At 33.3% G+C, this 27671-nt stretch overlaps 3 protein-coding genes across 4 annotated transcripts; 1 reads left to right on the top strand and 2 right to left on the bottom strand.

Annotated features, from left to right (window-relative positions):
• Positions 1-3073: 3073 nt before the first annotated feature.
• On the bottom strand, positions 3074-3742 carry LOC141689684 (uncharacterized). The gene has a single exon (XM_074494045.1). It carries the CDS (start codon positions 3740-3742, stop codon positions 3074-3076), a length of 669 nt encoding a protein of 222 aa, XP_074350146.1.
• A 12807-nt stretch (positions 3743-16549) lies between these two features.
• On the top strand, positions 16550-20959 carry LOC141707422 (BTB/POZ domain-containing protein At3g44820). 2 transcript variants are annotated; one of them, XM_074510578.1, is made up of 5 exons: positions 16550-16978; positions 17234-17322; positions 17788-17857; positions 18777-19985; positions 20379-20959. In XM_074510578.1, the coding sequence occupies exons 1-5, from the start codon at positions 16940-16942 to the stop codon at positions 20949-20951; spliced, it is 1980 nt and encodes a 659-aa protein (XP_074366679.1). In that variant the 5' UTR covers positions 16550-16939; the 3' UTR covers positions 20952-20959. The 2 variants fall into 2 exon arrangements, with proteins under 2 accessions (XP_074366679.1, XP_074366680.1); XM_074510579.1 differs by lacking the exons at positions 16550-16978; positions 17788-17857.
• A 908-nt stretch (positions 20960-21867) lies between these two features.
• Positions 21868-27345, bottom strand: LOC141707423 (tryptophan--tRNA ligase, cytoplasmic). Its single transcript, XM_074510580.1, has 12 exons — positions 27028-27345; positions 26818-26937; positions 25685-25870; positions 25489-25540; positions 25332-25397; positions 25033-25119; positions 24225-24317; positions 23794-23874; positions 23119-23190; positions 22684-22752; positions 22459-22569; positions 21868-22223 (listed from the first exon to the last, which is right to left on the bottom strand). Exons 1-12 carry the CDS (start codon positions 27219-27221, stop codon positions 22173-22175), a joined length of 1182 nt encoding a protein of 393 aa, XP_074366681.1. The 5' UTR covers positions 27222-27345; the 3' UTR covers positions 21868-22172.
• Between the last annotated feature and the right edge of the window lie 326 nt (positions 27346-27671).

The following is a 27671-nucleotide window of genomic DNA, read 5'->3' on the forward strand; positions in this document are numbered from 1 at the left end:
TGGTAGACTTGATAACCATTCAGTTAAGTTTACACGTGCGATGATGCAAGAACTAAAAAAACTAGCTAATATAATGTTAGTGATCGTTGTTGGAAGGGGATAGGGGCATTAAAAGTTTCCCTTAAGGCGAAGCACCTATTATGGCGTGCGACAATAGTTTGTTTGCCTATTAAAACTCAACTACAGTCTAAACATGTTAATATCGATCCATTGTGCCTGTAATGCTAATTTGAACCAAACAATCAATCATGCTCTTTTAACATGTTCCTTTGATCGGGATTATTGACATCAATTACATAAAGTCAGTGATAGTAATCCCGAAGTTTTGTTTATTGACTATTTTTCATCCACCTTCGATAATTGAGACACTAATCAGATACACGATGCAACGATGCTTTGTTAGTACTTATAAAAATAAAAAACTGATTAGTATGAAATCAATGTGATACATAGGTGGTAGAGGTTATGGCCTCAGTAAAAGCGATTATTAACCAATGACAACATGCTCAAGATAAAATATTTGACAATTTTATTGGTCATATGACCAATACAAATGAAAATGAGCGTTGGACGCTTTCAAGCGATAATATACTTGATGTTAATTCTAAAATGACAATTTTTGAAATTTCGAATTGCAACAGCTTATCCCTCATTGCAAGGAATCATAAGGGAAAGCTGATTGAGGCTAGATTAAATTGTTATATGGGTAATGTAGTCTAGGAAAATGCAAAGGCTATGAGCGTATGTGACGTGGGACATCGGTACAATAATGTAGTAGTGAAGACGAATTACCTCATTGTAGTGCAAACATTGAGGAGTTCTTGAGTGGTCATGTAATATTTCGGAAGACTGATAAACGAGTGTAAGAAGCTCCTTCATGAACTGAGGGATAAAAATATGTGTATTAATTTTGTTAAGCGGTCTACGATTAAGGTAGTCAATTTCTAAGTTAGGTCTACATATTTTATCGTTGACCGGATTTGGTGGGTGTGTGATAACTAAAGGTTTTTTGATATATTGATGAACAATTTGATCTATTAATGAAATCAACTTCTTCTTCTTTTAAAAAAAATATATATTCAATTAGTGGAAAATGACAGAGATTTAATTTATTTTGCAAATTTTCCATTTTTAATTCCTTTAAATTCATACAGTGCAAACTCTTCTAGAATTGTTAGAATTTTCAATATAGCACGTCCCTTATGTTGGATATTGACTACAACACAGAAGGGGGGGTGAATATGTTTTCTTGATTTTTATCCTTTTAAAACTTATTTGGATAGGTAGTGAACAAATCAGTTTAATTTTAGAGATACTATGTTAGCAGAATTAACAGAACATGCAAAATAAATACAGTATTTCAAAACTCACTTAATTTTGTATTAAAACTAAGTTAGGTCTTGCTCCAATTTCCGGGTTCTTAAGAATATTAGAATTCGGCTTCTTTGTTGAGGGAGTACAAGAAAAACTAGACTTGTTTGTTACAACTAAAAATAAAGGACCAGTGTTTACTCTATAGATTAATAAACTTTGGTTTACACAGCATGCAATAAGATGTAATAAACCCCTTTTTAAGCTAACTATGAATTCTTCTATTTTTTGCTTAGTAAATCTTTCCACAATCTTGCAAGTCTATGATTATCCTTTGTCAGTTAATCTTGGCCCTTCATCTTGTACTCGTCAAACTACTTTTGTAGATTTTTCAATCTAAGTGATTAGATCATTATTGATTGATAATCTTGAATCTTTAACTTGCCTGCATTCTGTACTTGAGGTTCATATCGAGATCTCCATTTTATTCTATAGAGAACTAACATATCGATAAGTATATTGGCTTACCGAGATCTCTGAGTTCTCTATAAGTTTCTTTGACTTGTCGAGGTCTTTGAGTTCTCTATAAGTGAACTTCGCTTGTCGAGGTCTCCAAATCTATGCATGTAAAAATGACTTGTCAATATCTCTGAGATCTCTATATGTATTTTGACTTGTCGATATATCTGAGATCTCTAATGAGAAATTGACTTGTCGATATCTCCAATCTTCATATCTTCATTTTGACTTGTCGATATCTCTGAGTTCTCTATATGCGGAAATGACTTGTCGAGATCTCTGAGATCTCTATATAAATTTTGACTTGAAAATATCTCTGAGATCTCTAATGATAAATTGACTTGTCGATATCTCCAATCTTCACATCTTCATTTGACTTGTCGATATCTCTGAGACTTCTCTACAAGCCATTTTGGACTTCTCGATAAGTCATTCTAGAGTTCTCGAATGACTTCTCTATATGACTTGATCTGTGACTTGTAGATATCTTGATTTAAAAATATTTTTCATAAAACAGATTTATTCAACTCCAAGCTTCTTCATCTTTTCTCCGAGGCATGGTATTTGTTTGATCTTCTTTCAGAGTTTATTCTTAGGCTTGAGACTGTTCACTGGAAAAAAACTTTTGTCTAATCTTGAACCTTTTTCAGTCTCAAGTAATACAATACATAATGCAGATTTAGACTATCATACAATTAAATCTTAGGGTTTTAAATGTGACTTAGTCTTGTTATAATACAGGCATGTCTTGCACAACACCTTAAATTATATTTCACGAATAAGATCGTGATTTAACTTTGTTAAGCACTCATAATTTTTTGATATTATTTAAAAATTCCGTTCAACTAAATATTTGTTTACTTTAATATGAAAACCAACTTTCGATTACAAGCATTAATTAATTGGATTTAAATTATCTAAAATTTTTAATAGAATTGTTCATGACAGAGATGTTGAAGCATCAGTGGTTGAAGGAGATTCCACTTTTGCAGTAGGCATGGTTTTGCAAGATCATCAAGGTTTATTCATTGCAGAAAGGGTGATGAGAATTGGGAGGGAAAATTGTTTGTCCCCGAAGGCATCCTTGAAGCGTTGACCTGAATTAAATCAAAAACATATGTAAAAGTGGAGTTAGATACTGACTCTCTGGTTGCAACTCAAGCTATAGCTGAGGACTCTCAGAGTCCCCAAAACCAGCTAAAAGTTGGCAATGTTTTTTTTGCCAAAGAAGAAGCTGATTTCATTAATAAACCAAGTCGTTCATCAATACATCAATGAACTCTAGTTGATTATCATTCACCCACCAGATACGATCAGTTAGAGAATAAGTAGATCGAGCTAGGAAGTCGGCCACCTTATTCGTAGACCGTTTAACAAAATGAACACAAACTTTTCTATAACTCAACTCCACAAGCAATGATTTGCACTCTGAAATGAGTCTGCCAAGGTAAGATCTGAGAGTGCCAAAGCTCCGCAAGGCTTGTACTACCACCAAGCAAACTGTTTTTATCATCACGTTACTGTATCGATGTTTTTTCGTCCAACTCAAAGCCACTTGAACCCCCATTGCCTCTGTATTCTCCGGGGGAACGCTGCCCGAATAACACTTTGACGCAGCTTCAATTACTTCCCCTCTACTATCACAAACAACCATTGGTGAACTGTAGCAATTTGAAGATTCGAAGATTGTAGCATCACAATTAATCTTAACCATTTTTTCCTTAGGTAACACCCAGTGCTCAAGACCATCCTCCTTAGTCATTAGGCTAAGAAACTTATCAAATGAAATGTCCTGAGCTTGCCTCCATTGGCTAAGAACCACTCTTGCAGAAGCTACAATTTCTCCGACCTCCAGGCCACGTTGATTCCACACCAATTCATTATGCCCCTTCCATATTGACCAACATAGCATTGATGCGTCTTGTCGTTGTTCAATATTTCATTTATCGAACGTCGACACCATCCAATCAAAGAATGATGTCTGGGAGCCTACCACGTAGTCATGCATATGATACCAACAATTACTAGCAAAAGAACATGTTAACAAAGAATGTGATATAGTTTCTGGATCCATCTGATATTGAGGACATATGCAATCTATATTAACCTATTTAGTTTGAAGTTGTACCTTTGCTGGTAAATATCCTGTAGCAGCACGCCATATTAAATGCTTTACCTTGGGGGTATTTTTAATGCCCATAATCTTTTCCATACTCGAGGATTGTCAATCCGGGTATTTTGAATCTTTTGTTGTTGCATTAAAACTTATGTTGACTTTACTGAGTAATTACCTAGTCTCTCCTTACTCCAGAACCAAATATCTCTATCATTCATGTTAAGAGGAATCGAAATGATCAAATTTGCATCACGCTCCTCAAACATATCATTAATTAGATCTTCATCCCACTTGTTCTCCCATGTTATAAATAATGCTGACATAGTACTGTTACGAAGAGCTTCATTCCTTGTGGTTACAAAAGGATTACTTGTATCTGGTAACCATGGGTCTTCTAAGATGTTGACGGATGTACCATAGCCTGTTCTTCTTATTTCCCCCATTTTGATGACATTCTGGGCCTCCAACACACTCCTCCACACAAAACTTGGACTTCCGCCTATTTTGGAAGATAAGAAAGTACTACTTGGGTAGTATCGAGCCTTAAACACCCTTGCCACTAGACTGTTAGGATTTGTTAATAACCTCCGCGCTTACTTACCCAATAAAGCGATATTGAAATCATGTAGGTGTCTAAATCCAAGCCCACATGCTGTTTTTGGTTGACACATACGTTTCCATGACATCCAATGTATGCTTTTATTTTTCTTTACTGATTGTCTCCGCCATAATCTGCACATGGTTCTCTCCATTTCTCTACACATATCCAATGGTAGCAGAAACACAGACATAACGTAGTTAGGGACTTTTTGTGCTAGTGATTTCAAAAAGATTTCCTTATCCCCTTTTGTTAACATCATACCATCCCAGTTGTTCACTTTGTTGTCCAATCTCTCCTTCAAATAACCCAACGTAGATGATTTTTTTTTCTCTTTATAAAATTAGGTAGACCCATATAGTGGCTCCATACTTTTGTTTCTGCAAACTGTAAGGTATTACAAATTTCATATTTAAATACATCAGAGACATTGCGGCTAAATAACACACTTGATTTATGCCGATTGATATTTTGTCACGAAGCCCTCTTAAATATATTCAATATGTGCATAACTCGTGTCACCTCTTCCTTAGTAGCTTTACAGAAAATATAAAGAATCGTCAGTGAAAAGCATATGGGAAATAACCGGAGCTCCCTTAGCAACCTTTATGCCTCCTATTAAGCCATTATTCACAAATCTTTGCATAATCATTGAGAAACCTTCCGTGCAAAGGAAAAAATAAATAAGAGGATAATGGGTCTCCTTGGCGCAGACCCCTACTAGGAGTGTTATCACCCAATTCTCTACTGCATGGTTGATTCTATATTTGACTAAAGTAACACGCTGCATAAACTTATCCACCAGTGTCTCATTAAACCCCACTTTACTCAAAACCGCACGTAAATATCCCCACTCCACTATATCGTATGCTTTACTCATTAATGTCATCCACCCTTTTTCCCTACCGTTTTCCTTTTCGTGTGATGCATCACCTCATGAGTAATCATGACATTATCAGTAATTAAACGTCATGGAATAAAAGTACTTTGGGTTTCGGAGATGATTAGACCAATTACCTCCTTTAACCAGTTAGCCATGATCTTAAAAACTACTTTATAAATTATATTACACAAAGAGATCGGTCTTAAATCTGTCATTGTCATAGGATTTGATTTTTTTGGGATCAAGACTATATTATGTAACCTTCTCTTCAAATGTGCCTGTAGTAAGGAACTGTCAGGGTGATATTATTCCCAAGAATATGCCAGTGTTTTTGATAGAAGCCATGGCTCATATCATCGGCCCTCGAGACTTATTCGAAAGCATATGGAACAACGCATTCTTAATCTCCTTCTTGCTTACTGATCGTAGAAATTGGCTGTTATGCTCCATTTTCATCGGACTATGCATATAATCGACCACACTTCTCTCGTCTGTATCCGAGGCCCTAAATAAATGCACAAAATTAAACATATAAAATTAAAATGCATAATGTTGGCCATGTTTTTTTTGAACGTAAAATGATAGTCTGTAGCAATAGTTTAATTAGTAAATTCATTATGTTTGTCGTTTAGCAAATAAAATAACTTATTTATTTAATTAGTAAATTCATCATATTTATGATTTGCAAATAAGGTAATTCATCTGTTAGCTCGTATTGAATGTAAGGTTAATAGTTAAGTTGATATTTTGTCTTCTCCGCGACATGTGTGGAAGATGATTGATGCTTCCTAATGAGTACGAAATTGGGTTTTGTCCAAAATAAAAGGTGGAGTTTATCTATTTATGCAAACCAAACAGTTTCGTTAATATTTACTAAATTTAAAAGAATTGACATATCAACCGAACACGTACCAAGTGAACCTTTTTATCCACAAAAGAACTTTAAACAAAACAATATAAATAACGACATAATACCAACTCATTAGTTTGCGATGATGTTAAAATAAAAAATCAACGATTGGACACCTATCATTCACGAGGCTGAGAGGGGAGTAGAGCGTTGGCTTACTGTCAGACTGTCAATGTCAAACTGATGAGGAAATAAATGAGCTGTGTATTCCTCACTTTCACGTGCCTCCGTTTTGTCAACATTATGCATTTTAATTTTATATGTTTAATTTTGTGCTCTACCTTTGCACGGCTATATTTCATTGAATATTTAATTATAAATTATTGGATATTTTTCTTAATATGGCGAAAATAATCGACCCAACTGCTGCTTTTACTTGTTTTATAGAAATTTTTGAGATATTATATAATTGAATTGAAAATTTGTTCCAGCAATAATACAATTGTATGTAATTTTAAAATCGACTTAAGTGGTTAACAAATTAAAATTGGCTTAATTGCTTTTTGATTAAAATTAATTATGAATTTACAATACGTTTGTAGGTATCATGCATATAAACACAAATGAATCCACCCTCCCAAATATTTACATTTAGATTGAGGACGGAGTTTAAAAAAATGATAAATTATGGAAAAAAAATTAAAAAGTGAGCAAAATAAAATATTGTAACGAATTAATATTATATATAAAATAAATATAATTACTTTTTATATTATGAAAACTTTATATTTTTGAAAATTTTTGAAATGGGGACAATCCTGATAAGAAAATGCCGGGGTGAGGGAAAGAGTGAGTAAATTGTTACGAGTCAGCCAATAAAGGAGGAGTGATGCTATCAAGTTGAACAACCTATGAACTTACTGATATAATATTTCCAAAAGTTTCTTGCTCCAACAATTTGATTGACTAGTGGACTCACATTTAATTCTTTGCTATTCTCAATAGTTTTTATAATTTATCGTGATATAAAAAATAAATTATTATTTTAAAAATGAGTTTTCGTGATTTGATTAATATTTCAAATTTTATATTATTTTAATATTATACCAAAAATTATATCAAATTTGATGTTATACCAAATTTTTACAATTTTTGTTTATTTTAACAATACACTTGTACTATTCAACTAAAATAAAATTATTTTATTTGTATCTTATTGATTTTATTACTTCATAAAATAATATAGCTTAACAATGTTGTAAAATTTAATGCATATGAGTTAAAATTGAATGTAAAAATAATGTACTTTTTATATCATTTTAATGTTAAAATTATATTAAAATAGTGTCATGCATTGAAATGCTAGATTAAGAATATAACGATTTAAAATTTTAAAGCCACGACTTACTTAAAGTTAATCAGCATAGTTTATTAAAGTCTCCTACACACTCGCTCCTAGTTTAATATATATGGAGTTTAATATAATTTTTTTCAAAATAATTTGCAACAACTGGGATTGCTTGTATGACCTAATGAAACCTGTGTTTCTAAAATATTTAAAATTTGTAATTTTGCAGGACACGGTTAGGCTTGTAAATGGAGCGAAAAGTCGATCTGATCCATTTCGATCCGAGGTTATTTTAGCGGATATGGATTAACCTATTAAAAATCTGATTTGAAATTCGATCCGATAAGAAATATCCGATTATAAATGGAGCGGATATGGATTTAGGTCGATCCAATCCGTTAATAACCCGATCCGGTTATATATATATAATAAAAATATTTTTTAATAATTTTAATTTTAAACGTATTATCCTCGAGTCAAGTTCCATTATCTATATTTCATTCGGTTCGGTCTCAAGCGTAAAATCCATTTTTATAACCTCATTTTTATGACCCTAGTTCTTTTACTTTTTAGAGCGGCATGACCCAAAGTCTCAATTCATATAACACTTCCATTTCGCAACATCAATTTTTTCATAGTTAGAATTAAAATATTTCCATTTTGCAACATCAATTTTTTCATAGTTAGAATTAAAATATTGTACAACTCGGTATATTTATTTCGAAAAGCGAATTTTAGTTTGTAATTTATCTTTAAATTTTGTTGTATTCTGCTTATATTTTAATATTTTTCGGAATTGTAAATCATAAATAAATTTTGTAATAAGTTAAGTTAAAAAAATAAATATACATAAATGCAGCAGATATTCGACCAGAAATTCGTGATCCCAGCGGATCTGAATATGGATCGGCCTATAAAAATTCTGAAACCGATCCGATCCGAATCCAAATCCAAAAAAATAAATGGATATGAATATAGATTTAGGTCGATCCAATCCAAACCCGATCCATTGACAGGGCTAGACACGGTTACTTCTCCGGATAGTAAAAGAAATACTCCAACAGTTTTATTTCTCACAAACTTTGAGGTTTATTGATCACATAAAAAAATTTACTTTTTAAATTTTCTCCGTCTATATAAATTAAAAAATACATTTCTATTTGTTTAAAAAATGGAAAAGTCGTTTTTACTGTATGATTAAATTTAAAATTTCTTGAAATTATGTGCTAAAAATTGGAGTGATAATTTATGCAACTGTTTTGAACTGTTCCAAGGAATTTGAAGAAAAAAAAAAGTTGCATCGTTTTATAGACAAAACCTGTGATTATTCTTTTTTTTTTTGTTTTTTGCTAAACTAAAGCTGTAATTATTCGCCACCGACATGTTTAAACAAAAGTCTAGCCCAATCTAGAATGCAAGGACATTGAGGATTACCCAAGACCACTCCCATTCCGGCGCGTGCCTGCTAATTTTTTAACCTAGTTTCGATTAACCTAAATGGTTTTTACTACTTCTCTATCTCAACCATTTCTTTACGGTTGCATCTAATTATTTACATTTCAAAATTTACTAAAAATAGTTAATGGGTCTCACCACTTTATCACGCCATTTTTACTTCACTATCTCTCTTGTATACATTAAAAATCAAATGGTCTTACTATTTCATCCACTTTTCTTTCTCTTTTTCACTAATTTATACATGTTTCTTAACCTCCGTGTTCAAATCAAACATAAAGAATTCGCGGGAACAGAGGGAATAATTAATATAATCTTTTTGTTTTAGCATTACAATTTGATCCTAAATCGTAGAATACCATAGGCTCAATTTGACTTGCCTTGTAAGTGAATGGCTGGTCCTGCAACAAATTGGGCTAACCAAAGTTGATATTTTTTGAACCCAAACCCTTGCAAATGAATGTCAAGGCCTGCAGAAACAATTAGGCTACCTAGATTGAAAAATTAGAGCCCGTTTGGGTAGGAATGTAGTGTCCAAACTTGCACCGTCCCAAGTTGCAAATTGCAGGTATAGATCTTTTTTTAGTGAGAGAAACAAAATACTTTGAAAATATTTTTTTTTACAATTTCTTTTCATATCTTTTTTCTAATTCTGGGATAACTAATAGGGGTATTTCATATTTGTACGTATAAAAGACCTGGATACTTTTTTCTTACCAATGCGGAGTGTACACCCGTGTTATTAGCTTGATATTCTCGTCCAACTTACAAATACACTTATTGAATTTGAACCCCGTCAGTGTCACTCTGTATCAACTTCTTAATAATATTTATAATATTCAAATTTATAATGAAATTCATATTGTACCCAACAATCCAATAATATTGTGTTTGGTTGGGGTGAATGAAATAAATGGAATGGATTGAGATTTTAAGTGAAATATAATTAAATTTTCTAAAATTTTCATTTTTTCATCCATTCCATTCCTAACTGCCTACATTATAATTAAACACCCTCAATTTGAGATGGAATGCTCCATTTATTGTTAATCTCATTTCTTCACAATTCTTATCATAACAATTTTGTACATCTAATTATTTTTTTCAAATTTTCCCTCCAACTCCCATTTATTTCCTTTAATTAAAACAATTTCATTTCATTCACCCAACCAAACACAACCTAAAGGTTAGTACAAAAGAGCTAAGAATTTGGTTAGGGATGGTAATCGGGTCGGGTATTGCAGAATTCATATCCAAACCCAGAAAATTTATTCATACCCGGACCAGAACCGAACCCGAAAAATACCCGAAAATGAATACCCGAACACGATCCATCAGATTTCAGATCCTGGAATCCGAATTTTTTTTGAATTAAATATTCATACCCGAACCCGAAACTCGAACCCGAAATCTGAAAATTTATATAATTATTGATATTGCAAGTGCTTGGGATCGAACACGCATGGAAAGAGTTTTAACGTGTCATCTTCAACCACTTTACCACGTCATTAATTGTGTTATTATATGTATAACTGATATTTAAAAAATCAACTCAATTGATATCCAATTTTTTAGATTTATCACTAAAAGATATTTTGTTAATTATTACATGTCTAAATGATTGAATAATTATATTTCATTAAACTTTATAATTAGTTAATTTTTAAAATAAATATAAAAATATATATATTAAAAATTATATAATAATGTGTATAATGTATATTATATAATATATATATATAATTCTATTGCGTAATATATATATATATATATATATATATATATATATATAATAATTCGGGTTTTTCGGATTTCGGATTTCGGGTCCGGATCGGATTCGGATAGAGTTTCGGATTTCGGATCGGGTTTCAGATCGGTATACCTAATATCCAAATCCAAATCTAAAAAATTTCGGATTTAAAAATTAAATCCATATCCAAATCAAAATCTAAAAAATCGGGTTCGGTAAATCCAAATTTTGGGTTTTGGATCGGGTATCCATCGGATCACATTATTTTGTCATCCCTAAATTTGGTACAGATTACTCGTGAACCTGACCTTATTATTTCGAATCTTTTTTAAAAAAATATTTCAAGCAAACGATTTTGAATTTAAATTGGGAAATTTTATTGAAAAAATGTTCAAAATACATTACTTTCCAGCTTCGATTGAAAAGGTGAAGAAGTTTGAATTTGAATAAATATGTTTTAGGAAAAAATTTCTAAGTCAAGGTATCTACAAGTCAAATATCAAGTCATGTAGAGAAGTCATTCGAGAACTCCAGAATGATTTATCGAGAAGCCAAATTAGCTTATAGAGAAGTCTCATAGATATCAAGAAGTCAAATAAAGATGTGAAGATTGGAGATATCGACAAGTCATTTCTGCATATAGAGAACTCAGAGATATCGACAAGTCAAATTAAGATATGAAGATTGGAGATATTTAAAATTCAATTTCTCATTAGAGATCTCGAAGATATCGACAAGTCAAAATGCATATAGAGATCTCAGAGATATCGACAAGTCATTTCTACATGCAGAGATTTGGAGACCTCGACAATCCAAGTTCACTTGTAGAGAACTCGGAGACCTCGACAAGTCAAAGACACTTATAGAGAACTCATATACCTCGACAAGTCAAATTCACTTATAGAGAACTCAGAGACCTCGACAAGTCAATACACTTATAGAGAACTCAGAGATCTCGATAAGCCATTATACTGGTCGAGATGTCAGTTCTCTATACAACAAACTGGAGATCTCGATATGACAAGTTAAAGATTCAACATTATCAATCAACAAATAATCTAATCACTTAGATTGAAAAGTCTACAAAAGCAGCTTGAAGAGTACAAGATCAAGGGCCAAAATTAACTGACAAAGGAAGGTCACGGACCTACAAGATCTGCAAGGATTCACTATGCCAGAAATGGAAAGCTTTAGAGATAACTTAAAGTAGGGTTTAGTACATCTTATTACATGCTGTGTAAACCCGTGTTTACTAATCTATAAAGTAAACACTGATCCTTTGTTTTAAAAGTAACAAGACAGATCTAGATTTTGAAGTACTCTCTCAAGATAGAAGCTGAATTCTTTACTTACAAAGAACCCAGAATTTTGTAGCAAGACATACCTAATTTTAATACAAAGTTAAGCGGGTTTTGAAAATACTGTGTTTGTTCTGCATGCTTTGTTAATTTTGTAGAACACAATATCTCTACAAATTAGATTGCCTTGTTTACCATATCCAGATAGTTTGAAAAAGCCTAAAAATTAAGAAAACACATTCACCCCCCCTCCTATGTGTTGCACTCAATATTTAACAGAAATGTATTTAGACCTGTAGTCCAAACACTAGATGGTGTGATCTCCGTCGGGAATAGATGAATATTTGTACGAAAATAAAATAAGAGAAATAAAACTGTGAAATATAAGGCCCGACTTGTATGTAGCCCATGGATTCTCTAAAAGGCCTGAATTTGATTATTAGGAAACTTACGACAATCATTATATGGCTTAAAATAATCCGGTCGTATGTGATATAAAAGGCTTAGTGAATATTTATTAAATGATGGCTATGTTAATAATCAAGTATGTCCATGTGTGTTTATCAAAAGGTCGTTAACCAATTTTGTTATTATTACTGTATATGTGGATGATTTGAATATTGTAGGTACTTCTGAAGATATTACTAACGCTGCTGCTTACTTGAAAATTGAGTTTGAAATGAAAGATCTTCGAAATACAAGATTTGTTTAGGTTTAAAGGTGGAGCACTTATCATCGGGCGTATTTGTTCATCAATCAACTTATACAGAAAATATTCTTGATCAGTTCTACATGGACAAAGCTCATCCATTATCGACATCAATAGTTTTCCGATCACTCAAAGTTGAAAAATATCCATTCCGGCCTAGAAAAGAATGCGAAGATGCACTTGGACCTGAAGTTTCATTTTCTAGTGCCATTGAAGCTCTTATGTATCTTGCAAATAACACATGACCAGATATTGCTTTTGTTATGAATTTTTTGGCGAGATTCAGTTCTGATCCAACTAAAAGACATTGGGATGAGATAAAACATATATTCAGATATCTTCATGGGATAATTGATCTTGGAATATTCTTTCCAAAAAGCTCAACATCGCATATAGTTGGATATGCGGATGCTAAGTACATGTCATATCCTCATTTTGGACGATCACAAACATGTTATTTATTCACATATTGCGGCACTGCTATCTCTTGGAAGTATACAAAATAGACTATGGCAGCAACTTTATCAAATTAGTTACGCAGAGTTACTTGCAATTCATGAAGCAAATTTGGAATGCATATGGCTAAGATATTTAATTCAACATATTCGAGAATCGTGTGGATTATCAAGTATTTCATATAGTCCTACGATTTTGTTTGAGGATAATACAACTTGTATCAGACAGTTAAAGGAAGGTTATATCAAAAGGGATCGAACTAAACACATCTTGCCAAAAATTTCACACGCATGAACTACAAGAGAATGGTGACATTGATGTACACAAATTACGTTCATGTGATAATCAGGTTGATTTACGTACAAAGTCACTACCTACCTCAACTTTTGAAAAGTTGCGAAACATTTTTGGAATGCAAAGACTGAAATCGTCGCTATAACAAGAAGTCATATTGTGAGACGTTTTATTTAGGGGATGTTGTATTCTATTTCCTTCGTCAAGGTTTTTATCCCATTTTTCCTTTCAGGGTTTTAACGAGACAGACAATCTTTTAATAACTCACATTTGACAAACTTGACAATCAAGGGGGAGTGTTGTATCACATCTTCTATAAATGTGATTGTTAATGATTATAACGGGAATGCACAGTAATAGATAAAATTATATAAATAATTTATATTTCCAATACACAGTTATATAGCTTGTAGTAAGTCAGATATTCATACCGGAAGCAAGGTACAAATTTGTGGCGCTCAGATTGGTTGGACATATAACAGTAATAAAAATATATTACTACTTGTTGGTGAGATTGTGAAGTTGTATGAACAGTAGACGTGCGAACTCAACACTAGAACTGGACATGTAAATAATACTACGTCTACACAAGAAATCAGGAAGAAATGAAGACAAAGAAAATACAAAGAATTAAAATATTAGAAGAAGTTTTAAAGTCTGATTACAGGTCACTGGAAAAAGTTCATTCATATGTTCATGCCTCAGTGAAAAAAATAAGATTTAAAGACTTTTAGGATTTCAGAATTGTTGAAGATTCAGCGTAAAAGTGCCATAAGAAGATTTCAGTGTATTAGCATTGATAGGATATAAACAGTGTTCGAATAGGAATATGAATAATTGAAGACAGGGTAAGACAAAGGTTAAAGAAGACCACTGCAATCTTGAAGTTATACTCACTGAAAGGAGTTCATTTATATGTTCAAGCATCAGTGAAGAACAGAGAATGAAGTATTCAAGATTGTAGTAACAATAAAAATGTTATCTGAGTACCAGAAAAGATTCTAGTGAAAGTACATTTGTTTATCGACAATTAGTGTTTGAAGCGATAAAGTTGCTGCAAGATTAACAATGTAATTAAGGCTATAATACGAAGACCTGAATCGAAGTTAGTTGTCTGTCAACCAGACCAGTTGCACTAGGCGTCAGCGGTTCGTGAAATGAATCTGAGTATTATCAATACAAAAATTGTTAAGATGAAGAACGTACTTTGATTGAACGTCTATTCTTTAAAGTACGAGAAAAGGTGTTTATGGTGTACAACTAAAGGGTTAAAGTGCTCTACGGAGGCTAAGTAAAAGTGGCTACTACCTAGTGGTAGGAGTCACCAAGGCTACTCTATTACCTAATAGGAGCTACTACCTTATAGTATGGCTTAAAAACTAGTACTAGAAGTGGTCTTGGCCTAGTAGGAGTAACATGAAAGAAATGAGCTCAAAAACTAAGTCAGAAGTGCCTCTTGGTCACTCTAGGCGCAAGTACCCCCCTCCATGGTACCTTGTAGGCGAAAATAGCTATAGAAACTAAGGCAATGGCTCCCTTGTACCATTCTAGGTGCAAGTAACATCTCATTAGTCTCCTGGAAGTGCAAAAAGCTTCAAAAACTAAGACAAAATCACTTAATGTTCCCTCCAGGGGCAAGTAACACTCCCCTTGGTCCTTCTAGGCGCAAGTAACATTAGAAACTAAGACAAATGCTCCCTTAACTCTATGTAGGCGCAAGTACTTTCCCCTTGGCTCCTAGGAGGCGCAACATAATGCAATTCTTGAAGATTCTAAGTGCCAGAACTCTTTCTAGGAGCCACTAACTTAAGCAAGCAATATTTATTGTTCTATTTATCCTCATCTCGAACGAGAGCTGATAAAATAATAAACAAAGAGATACTGAGAAACTCAAACTTATTGAGTATTCGTTAAACTTCTCACCGGAAAAACGTTATAATGCACGGTTTAACTCTTGTATATTCATAAGGGACATTATAATCGTTATCCGGTAATTAGATCTTTAGACGAACAAAAACTAGACCATTGTATAAGTTTTATTTTATATATCTTTGTAAAAACAAGAACATTGTTGTTTTTGAATTGTAGCCGGTTGATTTATTCACCGGAGTGTAGCAACACCACTCGAGAATTTATATATGAATATATATTTTCGCGAATATCTTATTTTGTTTATGTTAATTTCTTAAACACTATTCACCGGAACCACTAATCGAACACTAAATTATCTATCCACAAAAGATTTTTTTTTTAAAATTTAGTGAGTATCGTATTTAACCCCTTTTACGAGATTCTCTTTTATCATTATTATATTAGGATACAAATAATGTTCGAGATTATATAATAAAAAAAAACTTACGGCTAATTTTTAAACACACCCGATCTTCTCTTATTTTAGAGAATATATAGTCTGTACAAGATTATCTTCACAGTTCTCGATACACTTTCAGTATTCGTAACCTCCCTTGAAAGCAAAGCAACATACATTAGTAAAGTTTTTTTGCATTATTATGACCAACTTTACAACTAGAACCCCCGTTTAATTAATTAATTTGTTTTTGGTTTATTTTGCTTGTGAGTACATGTTTTGTGTAGTAATCCTTTAAATTTTATGTAGCTTTCCATACCACAACCGCAACACACAAGTCTCCCTTGCCGTCATAGTTATTTTTCACAATCAACCAATGGACAAAGTGCCACTTTAATAAGTATATATGTAATTTTTTTAAAAATAAATAACATTTTCTATTTAAAAAAAATAAAATTTAATGTTAAATTTAATTTTCTATTACTTCTTTTCTTAACTGATGAACTCACAAGTCATAACCTGAAATGATTGAAAATAAACTCTTACACACTTTATTTATGTAATTCTTTAATGATAGATAACTTGAAAACACATGCACAAAACAATTTATTTTTCTCCCACTTAAAAAATCCGGGAAAACTCGAGAATTGGGGGGCACATAAAAAGCAGTACACATTCCTACAAGGAGGTGTGGGCAGCACAACAGAACCCCACATCTCCAAAAGCAAAATGACACCCATCATCAAGAACTCTCTACCAGTTAAACTCAACGCACCTAACCTGTTCGACAAAATGACTGACCCAAACAACCTCACAATTATCACACACACAAAATCATTTCCCTTCTCTTCACTTTCATCATCCTTACTTGTCTGTTCAGCCGGCCTAAAGTTCAAATCTTTTTTTATCTCGTCACATAAAACATGTACATTTCTTGATTTTTATATGGTTCTTGCCTTGACGTTAATGGGTCAAACTCAAACCTCAAAACTCTCGAATCTTTTGTGCGTCACCATATGAATATTAAAGCAAAAGAGCCATGCTATGCACTGCTGTTGCTGTTGTTTAAATACTCTTCTTGGGGTAATGCTAATCTTGTTGATATCTTCAGTTATATATATATAAGCACAAACATGCTTACCTGTAAATTCCCACTATGTATTTTTCTATAACTTTGTGACCCATATGATTGTATTGATTTATTGTGTTCAATTTTGGTGTTTGTGTAATGGGGTTTGTTGGTGACCTACTACTACTAGTTTTCGAGATTGTATATTTAATTATTGAGTGATATTATATGTGTGTTTGATATTTCTTTCTTTTGTATTGGTACTGAAGGAGAGGGAGATTAAAGTTTTGGACTTTGCCTATTCAGCTATGTCTCCAGCTGGGAAGGTTTCAGGGTTTTATCGAGAGGGGAATGAATGGTACAGTGCTGTTCCCGATTTCTTCTTAGTTTTTTTTTTTTGTTAATAAGTTTCAAAATTTACGGTTTTTAGTATTTACAAGTGCACAAATTGAACATTCTCAAGTCTACTGAATTATTATCCTATGTTGGTAATTATATAGATGAGCTGATGATTTCTTTAGTGAAATGAAAAGAGTACCGGGGTTTTGATTCTCTCCCCTATTTAGCATGTTGAATATAGTCAATCACCCGCCTCTTGAATGGGCTCAATATCCGAATAGATTTTTATCCGTGTTAAGTAATATGTATGTGGATAGAATTTTTAAGCATGATAGGTTAGTAGATTCTGAGATGGGTGAACGATGTAACTTGTTTTTGAAAAATAAGAATCTTGCACAGCAGGAGTGCAAGTGTTCTACAATTTTTATGGTTATGTAAATTATTTATAAAAGAGACATGTTTATATTGGAATGTGCATTTACAGGTTCTGCAAAACAACTTTGCCTAGTGATATCACTGTTAATGTCGATGGAGTAAAATTTCACCTTCACATGGTATTGCTTCTACTCTTTCTGTCTTCCGTATTTGTAGTGTTTACCCTGTGAAGAAGTGATTTTTGAGGGATTAATGTTTTCTTCTTGTTTCACTTGAGTATTACTTTTTCTTTAAGTATGCAAGCAACAAAGTATGTATCTTTTTAAATTAACTGAACTATCTTGATCAGTTCGTGTCAACACAAGATCCTTACGAGAGAATGAGGGCCCTTTAACTTATTCAGCATATTAAATTGTATTTTGCTTTGTGTGGAGTATAACGTTAGTTCCTAAGCTAAGTTTTGTAAATTACAAGCCCTGATGTGTTCATGTCAACCATAATAATACTTTCCAGTTTTCCCAATGGGGATGCTTGTTGGACTTAAAAAATAATCTGTCTCCAATTCAAAATAGTTTTTGTAAGTTCAATAGTTCATGCCTCATGGGACTTCTGAAACTGTAGCAGAACTTGGCAGTATAATGCTGTACTTGGAGTGTTTTGGATGCTGGTCAGTATAGCACATGCCACATGTTATATCCTCCTAATTATAAACACTATTATAATACATTTCCCGTCTCTCTAATTTAAACAATCTGATCTCATTGTCTAGACAGGGGATTTCCCATCCTTTACTATCAGTATTTGGATTCTTCACTTAAAAATTGCTTTGTTGGCTATCCTTAAGTTCCAAATTAATTTTATGAATTTTTATGGTAAACTTACATGCTATGAAATACATTTTTGTGAGTGGGGATTTTGATCATATATAGAATGTAGGTTTCATTCATATTACAGAACTTGATTACCACATAGGTTTTGTAAGATTAGCATTGCTGCATGTGATTCATTTTCTTTTTCTGTTTTCAAGTAACTAAATATGATCTAATAAAATTTATGTTCTTTTAAACATCCTTATATTATGTAACATTGGCTTTCCAGTTTCCTCTAATATCAAAATGCGGGAAGATAGCAAATATTGTCAAAGAATCTAAACAAACTCGTGACAGGACTTTCGTTATATCTCTTGAAGAATTTCCTGGCGGTGCTGATGCATTTTTAATAGCAGCTAAATTCTGTTACCAACTCAGGGTGGAATATACCCCAAGGAACATTGTGACAGTTTACTGTGCAGCTAATTACCTTGATATGACAGATGATTATGGGGAAGTTAACTTATTATTCGCAGCAGATAATTACTTCCACAAGAATGTGCTGAGAAACTGGAAGGATTGCGTTTTAGCTCTTCAAAGTTGTGAAGCCATTAAACCAAGTGCTGAAGAGCTTCAAATAGTCAATAAATGTTTGCATTCTATATCTGTGATGGTCTGCACAGATCCTAGTTTATTCGGATGGCCTATGTTGATGTATGGTAGCTTACAGAGCCCTGGGGGCAGCATATTATGGAACGGAATCAATACTGGTGCAAGAATCCAGAGTTCAGAATCCAACTGGTGGTTTGAAGACATCTCATATTTAAGTGTAGCTTTATTTAAAAGACTTATACAGACAATGGAAGCAAGAAGGATAAGACCTGAAATTTTGGTGGGTGCAATAATATACTATTCTAAAAAGTACCTTCCAGGATTGGGCCGATGGCAGGGTGGACAGAGTGGCAAAACAAGAACTCTTGCTAGTCTTAGCATGACACCTGCTGCCATTGACGAGAGGAATTTACTGGAAACTGTTGAGAAGTTGCTTCCTGAAAAGAAGAGTAAATCTTTTTGCCGTTTTCTTTTGGGACTTCTTCGTGTTGCATTCATACTAGGTGCTAGTCCTACGTGCCTGGATTCCCTGGAGAGGAGAATAGGGATGCAGTTGGAATTGGCAACGTTAGATAGTCTTCTAATGCCTTCTTATGCAGATTCTGATGCATTATATAATACTGACTGTGTGGAACGAATTATTAATCACTTTATATCTTCTGAACAAAGGGCAACTTCATTTTCTCCATCGTCTTTGAACTTAGAGGTCTCTCCATCATCTGGACCATTGAAGAAAGTTGCAAAACTGGTTGATGGCTATATCGCAGAAGTTGCATCTGACATGAACTTAAAACCTGAACAGATTCGTTCACTTGCCCAATCCCTTCCAGAGTCTTCAAGAAGTTTTCATGATGGAATATACAGAGCACTGGATATTTTTCTCAAGGTTCGTTGAAATAATGGAGTTCTATTTATCTTTAGGAGCATTGCTAGATACCTATCTTTTACTTTTATTTGTTTTATATGGAAAATCAAACTCTATATTAATTGGATTTTCTGATCTGTTTTGATTTTATACATTTCTATTAAAAGACCTATGTGTAGTCAAAACTTTATGGGAAAAATGAACCTTTAGCCTGTTCCTTAAAAGCGTTGACAAAGGTAATTGGAGAATTACTTTTGTTTGTCATGTTTACATTCCTCTAGTCTCAAACTTGCAACTTCTACCTTGACATTCACAAATATGTTAATATTTTGTGAATTCGCATTGCGCTGCCCCCAAAGTTAGTTATCAAGTTTCTTTGTTGCACTAATAAAGAACTCTGCAATCATGATGCAGGCGCACCCTTGGTTGTCTGATAAAGAGAAGGAGCAACTCTGCACCATCATTGACTTTCAGAAGCTCTCTGTTGATGCTTGTGCCCACGCTTCACATAATCAAAGGTTGCCACTTAGAATTGTTCTTCAAGTCCTTTTCTTTGAGCAGATGCAGTTAAGAAGAGCTCTAGCGGGCTCTTATGCCTTCGATGATGGAAGTCATGCCCCTGCTGATCAACCTACTGGCACTGATGATTTGGCGACTCGGGTTGTACGGAGAGATGGATGGGTAACAGTTGTACGCGAGAATCAGGTCTTAAAGGTCGACTTGGATAGTATGAGGTCTAGAGTTGGGGAACTTGAAGAAAAATTTAACAGAATGAAGCAAAAGGTCAAAAGAGTGACCAGATCACACAGTTCTCTTGCTTCTCAGCGCTTTTTTGGCGGAAGAATTGGATGCAACCCACTACCTCGGTCATCAAATGCTCGGGCAGGCATCGTTGAGAGCACAGCACCCTCTCCAAGAGCATCAGTTGAGCAAGAACAATCTTCCCGTCACTCCAGACATTCAAAAGGTTTATCTTCGCATGGATAATTGTTTCAAGCAAGGGTACTGTTCATGCAGTCTTGGTAAAATAGCAGTCAACACAACTATAAATGTACAGACCAGTCTAGGTGCCCTTCAATTTCCACGAGTAATAGAAAAAGATGGATAATATTCCGAGCTAATACTTGTACAGCTCAATGAAATAGAGGTGTTCAGTAAACAAAATTATAGGCACAGTTTATTTTTTAGAAGAATACTTGTACAGGAGAGGTTGCAAGTCTGTAAAAGAATGTAAACACATTTGTTATGTCCCGTTTTTCTTGTCCATTAATGTAAATCCACTTTTTATTCAGTCATCAAATATAATGATATAAAATTAGAACATTTTGTTTTTCCTTTTATTTACTCTGGTTTATCTTTTATTTATTAAATTGGACAACATTCTCGGGACAAGGGAAAATGATAGTACTGGACAACAAAATGGGGACGAAGGGAGTATATCATTTTTTAGAATTGTTGACTAAAAGAAATTTATATGATGATGTGACTGGTCTTTAAATCTTTACATTATACTCTCTTTTTAAATGTCATATTTGACTTTTGTTTAATTAAATTAATCAAATTTTAACTAAAATTTATTAATATCTAATTAATGACCGACATAAATAGAAAAGTGACAACGATAGACTGACGGAAGTACATTAGTAAATGTGAAACCAAAGAAATTTATTGTTACCAAGTAATTACAACTTCTACAACAGAAAATGGACAATCTGAAACTTCAACATATTTTTCTTTTCCAAGGGAAAGAATGCTACTAAATAAATAAATGAGATTCTAAACTATAAAAAATAAACACCGTAAAACATACATATTAGTCCTTCAACTGTTAATTTATAATTTTAAATATGTTATTGGATTTTTAGAACTCTTTTGATGGTAAATTTTGATGTCATAAATATACTTGACCCTCACCCATAACCTGCTTGCAGATTTTCAGTAGTAAAAAAAATTACAAAAATTTTAGCATGAATATTGTAATTGTCGCAGAAGAAAATGCCTTTTGCAAGAAAACTTTTACATGGTTTCCATATTTCACCTCAAGCATGTTTGAAGTACCAATCTAATCTTGTCACTGAATATTTTGGAACAAAATATTGGCTTCCAAAGGATTACGATCAATTTCATGTGGAATCTTGGGAGATAACTAGAGAAGCCCACAAAAGATCCACAAGGAGAATGCTGCTAGCATATTCAAATTTTCAGATTTCAGCTGAACATATTTGGAAGAGGTCTTACTGCCATGAATGCGTCAACCATCTGCAAAAGACAAGTATGTCATATATTCCGTGGCAGTTTCTTAAAATAAGAGACCTCTAGGTAAAACAAATTTTTATGAAGGATAACTAGGAGCATTGGTCGGTAAACAAATTAATAAAGCATGCATAATAATGTTCCCTCAAAACTCTTTACACCTTCATGAGTACAGTAACATAATGATAAATAAATAGTCGCAAGATTTACAAGAAATCCCAAAACATATCAGTTTACTTGCCTCGTCAGTAACCGCTGCGCGAGCTTCGCGATGCCTCTCAACTATATCAGTAAGAACTTCAGTAAGTCGCTTCTTCACATCCCCGGTAAGCATCCGGCCAGCACCATACTCCTGATTATGAAAAGCAACAACTTCATTAATTTTAGAGTAATTATAGATTCTGTAAGAAAAAAGTCACAGGAAATCTCTATAGCAACTGTATAAATAATTCAAAAACCACCGTACCGTCCTTATATTCTCCAGTTCATCATCATCGTCTAGGAAAAATCCAAGGTATTTAAATGGTATATCAACCTATACACATACAAACACACAGACACGGAGACAAAAGAGATTAGGCAGGTTTCTATTCTAGCATTCTCTGAACTCAAATATATAATTACAACACTATGCAACAAATGAACTGAATCAGATTTTGGCAAAAATCGAAGTTAAAACTCAGGATAATAACAAAAGGAGGTTGAAAATCTTGACAACGACTTGCAAAAAATGCAAAACTTTACTGGAACACACAAATACAAATAATCAAACTCATGGCAATCAAGAAACCACCATATATACTTGAAGCTGCCACAAATCTTGTAAGGTATAATTAAATTAGAAAACATGATACACTTTTACATTTACAATAGAAAAGTCCAATAACATGAATAAAAGTACCTCGAGATTGGCTCCATATTTCCTGTGATTTTCTATAGAATCTTGCCCACCAGAGAACGCATATTTGTTTATCTGCATCCAGTCATTCTCGGTAAGAAACTCGTACACTTAAAAAGTGCAATCAGATAAATTTACTAGTTCCAATATTCAACCACATAGTTCCGACTTAAGTATGTGACCGAAGTTTAGATGCAAATAGGAATATAAACAAGTTTTGTTTTCACCTCTTTCTACATAAAAGTGCATAAAAGTGGTTTTACAGGAGTGCACTTTGTGATAAAGGATGCATGTTACCATTAATCATGGCCAATATGCCATCAATTATTACTGGCTACAATAGGTATACAAGATGCAGAGGGAAGGTAGATATGTGATGCATGCAGATTGACAGACATACGAAAATATATAAATATGAAACTAAAACGATAAAAGATATATTTGGGTGGATTAACCATATAACCCAAGGTTTTCTAAAGCACATAAGGAATAATTTTATACACACTATTCCAAAATTTACATATATAAAACCTATATTAATAGATAATCTAAAGCTCTTTTTTTATTTTCAATGCAGTTCCTCGTCAACATGCACCGTTATTTATGTGCATACTTTTAGTTCAATTTATATTGTACTTGGAATAAATGGGAAATTACAAAATAGAGAATTTCAAGTACCTTGGTTTTGATGTCCTTCCCAGAGTCGGTCACATATATAGCTGAATTTGGATCACTTGCTGACATTTTTCCTGTTTCACCCTGATATTTATATGGAATTAGTATATGGTATTTTCAATTTAAATGCTATAAAAATGCAATGCAGGTACAATTCAATACAGTATTCACAGAAGTTCCTGGCACCAATACCTATAAATTGGCAAACCAAGAATATGAATGTTATCCTAGGGATTCAGATGTTTAACTTCAATAACTGTCATGAACTTTTTACACATGATACTACATATTGGCATATATGGACACAAAGCACTCTAATTCTTATTGCAAAAGTAAACACAGGAACAAATACTATTGGGAGATTATATTATTCAAAGCAGCAACATTTACAGTACAACTCCAATCCAAATAACTTGATTTTTGTTATAAAATACCTGAAGGGCAGGAAAAAACGTGGATTCAATCAACGCAGGCTTTTGATAACCTAGTCGGGGAGCAACATCACGGGTCATCCTAAAATAAGGATCCTGTACATCATCAGATGAAGTTATCGCCCACAAGAAAAGAACTAAGGGGATGTATATATATTAAATACATATACTTCTACTGCAATTTCATAAAAAGAAGAAGAAAGGTGAAGAAAGATTTCTAATGGTGAGGTAGAAGTGCTATGCGCTATAATACACCTATTGAGCTGCAAGTTCTTTTATTTAGTATTTGAACCCTTTAGTTGTGGATTTAGGACTAATACAAGTATGTTGTCCATATAAAATCTATAATACTTTCCTAATTGACAAGGTCTTTAGAAATACCCGAATTTGTATGTGTTTTCAGAACTTTTAGCAGAATATAAATTTGTTTTCAAGCGTTCTACATTACATTTAATTTATAAAATTTGAAATTTATTCATCCTTAATTCCAATATTTATGTATGGACCTAAATAACTAAATGTGTAATGTGGTATCTAATCACCAATATATACAACAAAAATATTATCGCTCAACTTATTTGTTAATGCTATAAAACCTGACCAAGCTCACCCTCGAAGTGGAATGCCAATTACCAATGTGGTACAACAGGAGTGGTTAAAATTTTTAGATCGAAGTTACCAAAAAATGTTTCACTAACTTTTTCTGCTGGAGTTGATCGAATGACGGGCTAGACTAACAATGACAGTATGCAAGTTGCTTAGTTAAATAAATTAAAAAAAAATATCATGAACATTAGATTTCAAACTAAACCTGGTCAATTGCACATGGAATTAAGCAGCGAAGACTATCATTTCCGGGGAAGAGGTGTGGAAATGAGCTTGGAAATGATGGAACTGCCTGTAATTATGCAAATTTAGCAATCCTTAAATCAGTCATTGTCATAGTATCTAAAGACCATAATTAAAGAGTACAAGTGATATTAGGCCAGACAAAAAAAATAAGCAAGAGGACAAGGCTTCGAGGAAGCAAAAATAATTTAGACTTCAATTCAATGATTTTTACTTAGAAAAGGTAAGCATAAACAGGCATGCAACACGATAAAAATTAACCTGAACGGGTGGAAAACTTATTTTACCAATATGATCCTCTCCGGTGAAGCCAAAAATACCTACAACCTGCACGGTATTCAAAATAAAATGTAAAACAGGAAACAGAAACAGACAAAAAAGTACCTATTCTACGGTTCCTAAAGATCTATAAGCAAACCTTGTTATATGTTACACACTTGGAAACCTTCACCATGTTCTTGTAAAAGGCACTGCACTAGATATTTGCATATGAGAAGTAATGCAAGAGCAAAACAACGGTAGTAAACACTGTATGCAAAAACTTTTTTTTTGCTAAGTTACAAAACTATTTTCATTTGCAATGTAACTGATTCTTTTTGAAATATATTACCCACCCGCCAACATAATCAAAATCTGAGAAGATAAATGTCTTTGATATGTCAAAGCCACATGCTATGATGTCTTTAGCATTTTCACGAGCCAATCTTTGGCTCTCCTCTACAGATAAATTTTTCCACATGCACTTTTCATCGTCAGTCAGTTGTATCACAAGAGGAACTTTAAACGCATCCTGCAGATATCTGCAAGCAGCATTACACAAATTTCATTATCACAGAAATATGTTTCTTCCCAAATAGTGAGATATAAAAACAGCTTAATTTTATTCCATACAAGGCCTGATTACGTGATTGGATTCATGGTACCATAAATTTGTCATGAGAACGTGACTAACAAGCTTTTTACTTTTCTGTAAAGTGCATTCAATGCATCTCTGTAATTATTATCTGAGGCTGCCATCGTGATCATTTATGTTTCTCTAATAAAAATAAGTCTATCTACATATCTCTATCCAATTAGAATTTTGGGGCAGGGGAAGAGATGTGCTTTTTCCATTCAAGAAAGGCAGAAGCTATCTGAACACCAGTTCAGCCTAACAAAATAAATAGGACAAATATATAGTCATATTATATACAGATCATAGTTTTCTATTATTTCTATTAACAAAAGGAACTGAATTTAGAAAGTTGCCAACAATTAAAAAATAAAGTCCTTCATTTTTCTTACTACACCCTTTTGATCTTAGAGTAATAGGAAAAATATATATACACACTTCGCTCCTCAAACGTTATATCAGAAATCATATTCAAACTACATTGTCAAACTAAATTTTTCTACAACTAAAATTCCGAGTTTTGGTCTGTATTTTTAAAAGGTGTCTTTCCCATGTCACTTTATTATCACATTACTGTCTCTTAAAATACTATCACATTACTGCAAAAACATATAAGAATAGTAAATACTAAATACGAGTATCAATTTTTAGGTGTTAGGTGTTAATTAACTCGTGTCACATTACTGTTTCATCTGTACAATTGTGCCCTCAATTTAGTCAGGTTCTAGTCAGATTATACACATTAAAAGTTACAACCCCCAGTACCCGAACCTACATTGTACCCTAAACTAAAATTTATTAAATCAAAGTTTATAAACACAAGATACAAACATGAAAACGCAAAATAAAACATACTTAGTAAACATAAAGGGAATAAGATGACCGAGATGCAGCGCCTCGGAAGACGGTCCTCTGCCGGTATACAAATAAAACTTATCCCCTTTCTCATAAGCATCCAATATATCATTCAAGTCCCTGCCAATTAAAACCCCCAAAATGAATCAACTAAAAAACAGAAAGATTAATATAAAAAGAAAGGGTATATGAATTAGGGGGAGTTGGAACCGGTGAGCGAAAAAGACAGAGCGGCGGAGAAAAACATGAGCAGGGCGACCAGTAAGCCGCTCGACGCGGTCGATTAAGGTGTTGTCGAGTCTCTGACAGCCGAACTTGTCGATGAGCTTGTCGTAATCTATTTTGCCCTGAGTTGAAGCCACTTCCCATGGATTCACGATTTGCTCTTCTTCAACCGCCGCCATTTCAGGTTTTAGTGCCCTTCTATAAATTCAAGTGTTTGAACAAAACTTAAAAAAAGGTCGATTGGGGTTAAATCAATAGGTGGAAATCTATTTTGACAGAGGTCGAATTTTGATAACCTGTCGCTTATCCTCACAGTTTATGAAAAGAAAGAAGGCCCACAATACACCACTTTCCAGCTTTAACCGTTCAAAATGCGCGCGAACCGTCCAAAATATCCACGAATTACGCATGTCAGGAATGCGTATTCAGCCTTTTAAATTGTAACAAAGAATACGTAAACATGCGTATTCACTTTTGATTTTACAAAAAATTTCAAAAAAAACAAAAAATGAATATGTATGTTGAACATGCGTAGTTAAAGACTAAATCCGCATCCCCAAATGCGTATTCAGTGGGTAAAAAAGACGGAACATCCCGTCAATAGGTATTTTGGGCAGATTTTCCCAAAT

Source organism: Apium graveolens, chromosome 2, assembly GCF_009905375.1.
Source record: "Apium graveolens cultivar Ventura chromosome 2, ASM990537v1, whole genome shotgun sequence".
Taxonomy (NCBI): Eukaryota; Viridiplantae; Streptophyta; class Magnoliopsida; order Apiales; family Apiaceae; genus Apium; species Apium graveolens.

Coding starts and splice junctions, on each gene's coding strand:
- LOC141689684 (XM_074494045.1), bottom strand. CDS start 3,742: ATGCTATGTTGGTCAATATGGAAGGGGCATAATGAATTGGTGTGGAAT.
- LOC141707422 (XM_074510578.1), top strand. CDS start 16,940: ATGCACTGCTGTTGCTGTTGTTTAAATACTCTTCTTGGG. Junction 17,323..17,787: donor TATCGAGAGGGGAATGAATG/GTACAGTGCTGT, acceptor GTGCATTTACAG/GTTCTGCAAAACAACTTTGC. Junction 17,858..18,776: donor TAAAATTTCACCTTCACATG/GTATTGCTTCTA, acceptor TTGGCTTTCCAG/TTTCCTCTAATATCAAAATG.
- LOC141707423 (XM_074510580.1), bottom strand. CDS start 27,221: ATGGCGGCGGTTGAAGAAGAGCAAATCGTGAATCCATGGGAAGTGGCT. Junction 25,541..25,684: donor GATTTTGATTATGTTGGCGG/GTGGGTAATATA, acceptor TATCTAGTGCAG/TGCCTTTTACAAGAACATGG. Junction 22,224..22,458: donor GCGCAGCGGTTACTGACGAG/GCAAGTAAACTG, acceptor TGTCTTTTGCAG/ATGGTTGACGCATTCATGGC.